A 10978-nucleotide genomic window follows, 5' to 3' on the forward strand; every position below is an offset into this window, starting at 1 on the left:
TTTCTGCCCCTGTTGCACCCTCCTCAAAAAGAAAATAATTAAAATCTATCAGTTTGGAGAATGTTATCAAGCTATTTCTAAAGCTTTGGGACTCCAGCAAACCACAGTGAGAGTCATTATCCATCAATTGTGGCCTCAATTTGACAATGATCCATAACACACCGACAAGTCCACCTCTGAATGGCTGAAGAAAAACCAAATAAGGACTTTGGAGTGGCCTTGTAAACATCCTGGCCTGGATCCTCTTAAGATGCCATGACATGACATTGCAGAAACATGAAAATAACAATAAAAAAAACCGGCAGACAATTTTTTTTAAATTTTTGGTCAACACTTACAGCTAATAAAAAAGAAAAAGTCCTCACCAAAAAAAGGTAATACAGGCACACTAAACAACCCTTGGTAGGTAGGTAGCGGCCCATTGCCTAATAAGGATACAAGGACCTTGAGGGTCTGGATCTAGGGAGTTTGGCGCCTTGTGTAAACAAGCAAGGCACTTTGGTGGTTAGAATATATCAACAGCTGTCTATGAGATGCAGTGTAATAAATATGGCAGCCATAGTTTTCCTCATTTCTCCCAAAAATCCTTGCTGATGAAAACAAAATTGGCATTACCGAGCAGGTTTTATCTACACTAAAAAGACAAAAGTCAAAGAAATAAGCCCCTTAAGAGACAAACAAGCAGGTCCATCATGGCTTTCTGACCCTCCCCATCTTCTTAAGTAGACCAAATAAGATCTTGCAAGATTAGCGGGATCAAGTCACAACAATGCAAATTGAATCGAAGATGAATATTCACTGTGGCGAAGAGGAATGGAGAACATTGAGTATTGGCGCCATCTTTTGGTGAAAAGTAGAACTACAACACAGGGAGGGTTCTACTTTATACGTATAACTCTAGTAAAACGTTATAGTAAAATAATGGTTCCTTGTGTTTTATTTATGAATTAAAACCCACATTTACTTAAATATATACAAACGTATGTTTAAAAAAAAACTACTTCCGCTTGCTATTTAAATGACGGAACCAATTGAGTTTCCTCTACTGACCATAAAGCATAACGTACACAACCACAACAATCATAAACTGTATAGAAGTGATTTAAAATCACTGTTCCACTGAGGAATTATCCAATATCACTTAAAAAAAATAACATTTATTAATAATTTTGTGGAAATATTATGTCATTGAGTGTCCACGGTGTAAAGACTGGGAGAGCAATGTAATATTCGTCCGTGTGGAAACACGTACCTGATTGCAATCGTTCCTCCAATAGACTTAGTGATGCACGTGAGAGGTCCCTGACCTTGATTGTAGTTATGGTGCTAGCATGATGCTTTATGTTTAAAGTCCATGGTTCTAGCCTCTTATAACATGCAGTAAAATGTAATCTGATTGCGGATTGGACTTGATTAAGGAAATAAGAAGCTTTGGATAACATTGAGAGCGACTAGAAGCAACAATGAATGTCCTTAAGATGTACGTCTTAGCAACATGGAGCTGACTGCTTTACTTGAAACTGCAGCTACAAGAGAGAGGCTAACATTGCGGTCCTTTAGTCGCACAGTTCCAAAGTGGGAGGGGGGACAGAGTGTTCTTCACAGGAGTTGACTTAAATGGCTGGAGAGCACCCCGCAGCACGGGCTGTATCTTCCTTTAAGGAGAATTAAATGAGGTTTTTTTAACTCAGGACTGACTCATCCTGCTTGGCCTCTAAAGCTAAAGGTGGCGTGCCTTTGTAGCTTCTCATTGGTCGGCGGAGTCGGCTGATAAATGCACTTTTATATGCTAATTCGGCTGCACGCTGACAGCATATGTTGGCCTCATGCTGCCCAGGCTTTGAATTCATTAGTCTTATCCTCAATTTTTATCCAATTTCATATCTTTTTATGTAAATGAGGGGGACATTGTTCTAATGACCAATGAGGGCAAAAAGGAGTATCAGTAACTATTATGTTCAGAGATATATTAATATGCCAAACAAATCGGGATTTTCTGTTTTGACAATGTAGAACAGGGGTCTCAAACATGCGGCCCGTGGGCCAAATGTGGCACGCAGGAGACTAGTTTGAGGCCCCGCGCAAGTTTGATATGGATGCTGTATGGTATCATGTACCCAGAAAAAATTATTACGTTTGATTCATGTTCATGTTAAAGGTTAAATAACTGTTAATAGTTATCCTCCCTAAGCGTGTGGAAGTGGTAAGTTTTTGGCTATTTAAGTTGAAAGGAAATAACTTGAAGGCTACGGTTTAGGTGGCTAGCTCTCTAGTTTGCGAGTTAGCATGTGTCTCAAGACCCTGCAGTTGCGCAATATGTTGTAAATAAAAAGAGTATAAATGTGATTATAGTCGTGTTTTGTCATGTCTACAGGGCTCTAATAATGCTTTGTTCATTTTAATCTGAAAAAAAATAATTTGTCTACCCACCAACTATATGTGGTTTCTTAAGTTTTTATTATTTGCCGTTTTATTATTATTATTATATTTATTTATTACTGATTGATTTTCTTTATTCTTGATTTGTTTATTTATTTTTCATCTTATTTTGTGCAGAAAAAAAAATTAAGATATTTGAGAACAGTGGAATGTTTTATCAGAGCTTTTATTGTAGAAAATTGGTTTTTATTTTTTTTGTTTTTAATAAATGCGTTTTTGTTTTTTTTTTTTGGAAAACCTGATGCGGCCCAGTCTCACCCAGACCCGAGCCCCAGTTGCCCCCAAGTAAATTGAGTTTTAGACCCCTGATGTAGAACAACAATAAAATAATATATACAGGATAAAAATACAGTCAATATTTGGAAGTACTGTACTGTATTTTCGTATTTACGCTGTATATTATGTTGTTTATATTCGGTGTCGGGCTGCACGGCGGTCGAGTGGTTAGCGTGCACACCTCACAGCTGCGAGAACCGGGTTCAGTTCCACCCTGGGCCATCTCTGTGTGGAGTTTGCATGTTCTCCCCGTGCATGCGTGGGTTTTCTCCGGGTATTCCGGTTTTACTCCCACATTCCAAAAACATGCTAGGTTAATTAGCGACTCCAAATTGTCCATAGGTATGAATGTGAGTGTGAATGGTTGTTTGTCTATATGTGCCCTGTGATTGGCTGGCCACCAGTCCAGCTGGGCGAAAATGAATGAACGTGATATTCAATACTATGATTAAAAAGTAGCGAATAAATGGCCACCATGTTGGAATTGAGCCTTTCTCCTTGGCGATGGGAAGAGGAGGATAATGGAAGAGACAGCCATGAGGAAAGTGCTCTCCTCAGCCCTGACTCATGTTCCTCTCTCCTCCCCTTGCTTTTTCTTCTTCTCTCCTCCTCCTCCTCACTCTCTCTCTCTCCTTTAGATGACTTTTTTCTCTTTCCAGACTCTCCTGTCCGTCACTCACACAATCCTCCCGGCTCTCTCCGAGCATCATCTCCACGTCTGCGTTCCTCTCCCCGCCCGACAGCCACCATTCCCACCTCGGAGAGCTCCACGCTGGCAGCGCAGCCCCTTCCCCGGCTGAGCATCGGGCGTAAGACCCTGGTGGCAGCCGCCGTGGGGGTCATGCTGGTTCTGGTACTGGTGGTGCTCATTCCCGTGCTGGTCAGCTCCGTGGGGATGGGCGGTGGCGAGGACGGTGCCGGTCGTTACGAGATGCTGGGAACCTGCCGCATGGTGTGTGACCCCTTCCCCACGCCGGGCACCGGGGAGCCGGTCACTGCCGAGCGACAGGTGGACGACGGAGACGAGGCGGGTTTGGCCGATCACAGCATCGGACCGCCGTTGCCGACGTACGGCGCTCACGGCTCCCACGGCAGACCTGGAAGCCCCGGTAAGCCTGGACCCCCTGGGCCCCGTGGAGAACCGGGCCCTCCAGGGCCAAAGGGGCCACCGGGGGATGCTATGGATGTCGTACGGACCGGGATTCTAAACTTAGGAGATAAAGGCTCCCCGACCTACAACACCACGCCCCGGGTGGCTTTTTACGCGGGGCTCCGGAATCCGCAGGAAGGCTACGACATCCTGCGCTTCGACGACGTCGTGACCAACATCGGGGGCAATTACGAGGGCGCCACGGGGAAGTTCACCTGTAAGATTCCCGGCACCTACTTTTTCATATACAACGTTCTGATGAGGGGCGGAGACGGCACTAGCATGTGGGCCGACCTGATCAAGAACGGTCTGGTGGGTGACCCTTTTTTTGATGACTTCCTGTCGTTGTTATGCTCCTTTGTGACACTTTGACTTACAGTAAGTCGAACCCACCAGCGTGCAAAGAGTCCAAACGTGGAATTCACGCAGTCATGTGTGTTGAGATTCCGTTTTTTAGCCCAAATAACGGCAACGCGCGGTGGCAGGCTGCCAGACTGCATACGTGTGCATTTTACACACTCCGTGAGCGCTATGTGGCGATCTGCAACTCGCCAACGCATCAAAACATAGCCCCAGGTTGTCGTCACTTCAATGCTGGTGGCCCTTTAAAATTGAAATACAAGTTATTATACAAATTATTAAAAAACAACTAAACATACGCAAGACTAACAGCGACACGGAATTTCACCCGGGAACTGAAATAATAATAATAGTAAAAATATTACTGAAATATTATTGAAACACTTGCTAGAACTACGTTAAAAAGCCATAGCATCTCAGTATGTGGAATCAAACTATGGATTAATTTAATTTAATTTAATTTAAAACTTAAACTATATTAGGAAAGCAGGAAGTGAACAAATGTAACAGTTATTAAATTAAATTAAATACCTCTGCCTTGTCTTTTAATTTAATTTAATTTAAAACTTAAACTATATTAGGAAAGCAGGAAGTGAACAAATGTAACAGTTAAATTAAATTAAATGACGAGGCAGAGGTATTTAATTTAATTTAAAACTTAAACTATATTGGGAAAGCAGGAAGTGAACAAATGTAAGTTATTAAATTAAATTAAATTAAATTAAATTAAATTAAATTAAATTAAATTAAATTAAATTAAATTAAATTAAATTAAATTAAATTAAATTAAATTAAATTAAATTAAATTAAATTAAATTAAATTAAATTAAATTAAATTAAATTAAATTAAATTAAATACCTCTGCCTCGTCTTTTAATTTAATTTAATAACTGTTATATTTTGATTTAATTTAATTTAAATTAAGGTATTAAATTAAATTAAATTATTTATTTTATTATTTACTATCGCACACAATATAAACAAAGTATGCGTTGCGGACATACCACTCCTGAGCATATAGGACAAAAAAAAAAACATAAAAAAAAAAAACTTCAACTATATTAGGAAAGCAGGAAGTGAACAAATGTAACAGTTACTGATTGTAAAAGTACCAGATGGAGGGGTAGGATTTAATAAGCTTTGCTTCTTCCTACTCCTTTTGGACATGTGGAACTGGGAACTGATTATGGGATGCATTCAATTGTAATCTGATGCATGTTCAAATGAAATAAAACCATTACCATTATTATTGAATTTATAGCTGAAAACTTTGACATATTTTACTGTATTCAGATCGTTAGCACCCAACCACCTAAAAGCTTGAGTCAAGTTTTTCAGTGATTTTGCTCTCTAACGCCACCCTCTATGTCGTCCTAATGATACGTATGGGACCTGGCACTGATGATGAAAGAGGATCGTCTCATCATCTCGAGGCAAGGCTGACTCAAGACTAACTCCTTATACTTGAGTCACGAGTGGAGAGGTTGTTCAATGGAGTACACACTTCACCTCTAACATGACCATATTGTGTGTGTGTGTGTGTGTGTGTGTGTGTACGGAATAGAGGTCACAATTCTGTTCAGATTGCGTTTCCGTTTTGTACGTTTTTAACGATCACTTCTTAAGATTTCAAGATGAGCAGAAATTGGAATCTCTTGACACGAGTTAGGCAAAGCGATGACAGATTTTAACATAAATCTGACGTAAAATGCTAAATGAGCTAAGCAAGCACAAGCCTGTACTAGTAATTCATATTATACAACTAATTATAAACAAAAAATCACAAAAAAAAATTGTTCGCATTGTGCGGACGAGTGAAGATAACGTAAACACGATACATTTTTGCATCAATATGCTATCTTGTGATCTTACAATAACGAGCTGATGTCAACAGCTTTGTTTACAATTTTTTTTTGGGACCAATTTCAGTGTAAAATGTCAATAGAAACCGGTTACAACTTCCGAAAAAATCTAATCCCGACTTTCGGTGGTGGAAAACCAACGAGAATGTAAACACAACGTACAAATTTAGATTTCCCGGCATGAATTTGCTGTAAACGTTACGCATAACGTTGAATGTTGATATCAACAAAAGCTTTGGCGAAGAGTTTACAAATTTTATGAACAAAAGACGTAAAAATGATTTGGTTACCAATCCAAAGATCGGTAATAATACGTTAATTTTTTAGATTTCGAATTTTTTTAATTTAGATGCTTGAGACATCCGAAGCTGCATAGCTTATTTGACGAATAGCTAACCAACAAACGTCAAAACAATAAAACATACGGTCAATGTTTCACTGTATTGCTATGCTAACTTCCGATAACTGTTGATGACAATCATAACGACTGAACGCTGACGACTTACGTTAAAGATAGAAGACTAGATAGAAGTGATAGAACGGTTTATGCAGTTTACTGATAACACAACAAATTACTATGCTAACCGTCAATGGAAGATGACGAAAGTTAGCAAGAACAGTAGCATTAGGAATAAATTAAACTGTAAAGTAGCTGTAGTAAAAATTCCCGTGTTTTTCCGATTTTAGGTGAGGGCCAGCGCCATCGCCCAGGACCAGGACCAGAGTTACGACTACGCCAGCAACAGCGTTATTCTCCACCTGGACGCGGGCGATGAGGTTTTCATCAAACTGGACGGCGGAAAGGCGCACGGCGGCAACAGCAACAAGTACAGCACCTTCTCGGGCTTCATTCTCTATGCCGACTAGCGCGAACCGCTAGCAACCGATTGCTTGACTTTCACTTGCAAGCGAGGACGACGTTGCCCACAGCCACTGATCGACAGTCACGTAAGATGGATTAGTGGTTATGGGTAATGGGTCTACCTCTTTTGTCCATTCAGGGTGCCTACGCCGCCATTCCGATGACCCGACCTAACAAGTGCGGTGACGATTCCGACAGCATCATCTCCAAACCGGAATCTCTTGTTTGTTGGTGTTCTTGCATTCTTATTAGTGCGCTAAAGTGTCGTAATCTTTGAGATCAGAGGCCAGAATGAGATTGTCTTTGTGTAGCAGATCTGATATTGAACCTTGTCAGTCCGAGTCCTGTCTGTTTGAGACTTTGATGAAATATTTGTGCCGTGTGACGTGCCAACATGTTAGCATCTGTTGAACTTCAGCATGCAGCACCTGTTAAAATCGATACGGAAACTAATTAAAGGTCCCCTATTGTGAAAATTTGACTTTTTGATGATGTTCTACCAGTAATATGTCCCAAAATGTAATGAAAACTAAACATGTTTGTTTTTTAGAAAAGTTTTGGTTTTGAGGCAGGGTTTGAACCCCTTTCTCAAGGACATGAGCTGTGATCGCAACTTTATGGAAAAGCAGGCTTCGCTACACACCAAAAAACAAAAATAAAAGCACTAGTCTGTCAACTACTGGTGTGGGAGTTTGATCATTTAGTTTTTCTAAGCCAGGGGTCTCAAACTCAATATACTTGGGGGCCACTGGAGCTAGGGTCTGGGCGTGACTGGGCCGCCGCAGGTTTAAAAAAAAAAAAAAAAAAAAAAAACGCATTTATTAAAAACAGAAAAATTAATAAACTTTGCTTTTGTTTCGATTTTCTACAATAAAAGCTCTGATAAAACATTCCACTGTTCTCAAATATCTTGATTTTTATTTTTCTGCACAAAATAAAATGAAAAATAAACAAATCAAGAATAAAGAAAATCAATCAGTAATAAATAAATATAATAATAATAATAATAATAATAAAACATTTATACTCTTTTTATTTACAACATATTGCGCAACTGCAGGGTCTTGAGACACATGCTAACTCGCAAACTAGAGAGCTAGCGACCTAAACGGTAGCCTTCAAGTTATTTCCTTTCAACTTAAATAGCCAAAAACTTACCACTTCCACACGGATAGGGAGGATAACTATTAACAGTTATTTAACCTTTAACATGAACATTAATCAAACGTAGTAATTTTTTCTGGGTACATGATACCATACAGCATCCATATCAAACTTGCGCGGGCCGCACTAACATTAAACTTTCATATCAAGACGGGGGGCCTCAAACTAGTGTCCTGCGGGCCACATTTGGCCCGCGGGCCGCATGTTTGAGACCCCTGTTCTAAGCCAACCCACCATGATGTTGAAACACGACTGATGTCAGAACTGAAACTATGCTACCGTCGCTAACGTTTGTGAACGTCAATCAACACAATGTGTTGTGGAGCTCATTTGCATTAAAGCTGCAGACACAAAACGGAGCTCACGAAAAACACTTGAAATCGAGGGTCCTCGTCTGTTAAAATGGCTGAAAAAAAAATAAAAATATGGGACCTTTAACAGTTTTTGACGTTTGTTGGTTTTTGGAATTGTACCCAATGTTTTTTTTTTGCATTAAAGAAAAAGTTGTTTTAATTTCCTCGAATGTTAGCATTTCTTGTCTGGTTCAAAATGGCGACTCCTATCGTTAGACAGCGTGTTGACTTTCAACGACAAGACAGTAGCTGGTGGAGCTCATCTATAAGAAGCGATATATTTTTTCCAGAGTTTTCCAACATCTTTAGACACGACTTGAGACAACCGAGGCTGCGACATTCCCCAAACAAGTTTTGAAGTTGTCAAAAAAACGCAGCTTTGAGCGTACAGTTTGTTAAGAGAAAGAGTCCAAAATGTCACTTCGGTCAAACATCGGCGAGTATGATAGCGTTGCAATGTTACTCGGACACCTCGCGGGCCGAAACTTAAGCCCGCCTTGTCCTGAGACAGCTCACTTCCTCCAGACACAATTAAAACTGAGGCTACGTGCTGAAGCAGAGGTCACCCGAGCCACGAGGACGGCCCAGAAACTAGAGCAGCCTGTTTTTTTTTTTTTTTTCTTCCCTTTCCTCTCGGGCGCTATGAGAGCATCGTCAAATTAAGAGATTTCATGTCACAATGTCAAAGACGAATGCTCCCTCGGACTGTGAGAAAGCGTCGCAACGCCTTGCTGGGTTTAGCCGGTCTGACATTGGTAGTTTCCGAAACTCTTCCTAAATAGCAACATACGGAATCGAACCCAAAGACACCGTACGAGGGTGAAGCAAACACTGCAAAGATCAAGCCGTGTTGGCGACCCCGAGTTTTCCGTTGAGACCACCCCCGACGCTCTACGACTTCCGGTTCCCGAGATACGGGAATTTATTGCCAATTACGCCCACTTCCGGTGCTCACAGGAAGTCGGAAGTGGTCCCAAATGAAAGCCCGTGCCCACTTATTTGGGGGGGGTCAGCCTCGGGAAAAACGCCCTAAGACAAGGGTCTCAAACTCAATTTACTTGGGGGCCAAAAACGTACCACTTCCACACGGATAGGGAGGATAACTATTAACAGTTATTTAACCTTTAACATGAACATTAATCAAATGTAATTTTTTTTCTGGGTACATGATACCATACAGCATCCATATCAAACATTAAACTTTCATATCAAGGTGGGGGCCTCAAACTAGTGTCCTGCGGGCCACATTTGGCCCGCGGGCTGCGTGTTTGAGACCCCTGCTCTACGACTTCCGGTTCCTGAGATACGGACGTTTATTGACAATTGCGCCCCCTTCCGGTGCTCACAGGAAGTCGGAAGTGGTCCCAAATGAAAGCCCGTGCCCACTTATTTGGGAGGGGGCCGGCCTCGGGAAAAATGCCCTAGGACGTACCGTTCTACCATTCAGCTACCAAGACCTCCTTCACCCCATACCTAACCCTAACCGTATGAAAAGTCAGGTATGCAGCCACATGGTCAGAAAAAGATATCCTAGATCAGGGGTCTCAAACACGCGGCCCGCGGGCCAAATGTGGCCCGCAGGACACCAGTGTGAGGCCCCCGCCTTGATATGAAAGTTTAATGTTAGTGCGGCCCGCGCAAGTTTGATATGGATGCTGTATGGTATCATGTACCCAGAAAAAATTATTACGTTTGATTCATGTTCATGTTAAAGGTTAAATAAGTGTTAATAGTTATCCTCCCTATCCGTGTGGAAGTGGTAAGTTTTTGGCGATTTAAGTTGAAAGGAAATAACTTGGAGGCTACCATTTAGGTTGCTAGCTCTCTCGTTTGCGAGTTAGCATGTGTCTCAAGACCCTGCAGTTGCGCAATATGTTGTAAATAAAAAGAGTATAAATGTGACTATAGATGCAGCCCAGTCTCACCCAGACCCTAGCTCCAGTGGCCCCCAAGTAAATTGAGTTTGAGACCCCTGTCCTAGAAAAGAAAAACAAGGAATCCTCGGCGAAGCGACTTGAGGCTCTCCCGGCCTTGACAGTGATTCCGTTTGAACAACCTCGCCCCCAGGACCCCCTCCAGGACCAGTCTTTATGATGAAACAGCATCTGGACTGTACACAGCGCTTGAACCCTTGACTCACTTCCCCCAATGCATCCCTTGGCTGTGATATTTACAGTACAGTACACATAGACAAAGTCTCCAGACGCCTACGGCGCTGTGGATGTCCCTGCTGCGTTATACGACGACACAACAATGGCGGCTTCTGCCAACGTGACATTAATGAACCCTTTTCTTTTTGTCATCTTCAACCCCCCACCCCCAAATTAGCTTACCGGGGGGGCGATCCAAATTAGAGAGAGATGCCTCGAACTGTCGGGAGACTAAATTGCCCTTCGTTGTCACCCACTAGCCGTCGACACTTATCGTCTTTCAGAGGCCGACATAAAAAGGCCACAAGTTCGATTTACCGGTTAGTTAATGTGCCGCAATTCGGTTATTAAAGCAGAACAGA

General features: G+C 41.6%; 1 protein-coding gene across 2 annotated transcripts; it reads left to right on the forward strand.

Annotated features, from left to right (window-relative positions):
• Positions 1-3153: 3153 nt before the first annotated feature.
• Positions 3154-8641, forward strand: LOC131109981 (C1q-related factor-like). Of its 2 annotated transcripts, XM_058062587.2 has the most exons (3): positions 3154-4177; positions 6775-6914; positions 7089-8641. In XM_058062587.2, the coding sequence occupies exons 1-3, from the start codon at positions 3182-3184 to the stop codon at positions 7111-7113; spliced, it is 1161 nt and encodes a 386-aa protein (XP_057918570.2). In that variant the 5' UTR covers positions 3154-3181; the 3' UTR covers positions 7114-8641. The 2 variants fall into 2 exon arrangements, with proteins under 2 accessions (XP_057918570.2, XP_057918569.2); XM_058062586.2 differs by having other exon boundaries at positions 6775-8639.
• The last annotated feature ends 2337 nt before the right edge of the window (positions 8642-10978 follow it).

The sequence above is a fragment of the Doryrhamphus excisus genome, unplaced genomic scaffold (genome assembly GCF_037039965.1).
Source record: "Doryrhamphus excisus strain RoL-2023G ecotype Guam unplaced genomic scaffold, RoL_Dexc_Guam_v1.1 HiC_scaffold_24, whole genome shotgun sequence".
In the NCBI taxonomy this organism is placed as follows: Eukaryota; Metazoa; Chordata; class Actinopteri; order Syngnathiformes; family Syngnathidae; genus Doryrhamphus; species Doryrhamphus excisus.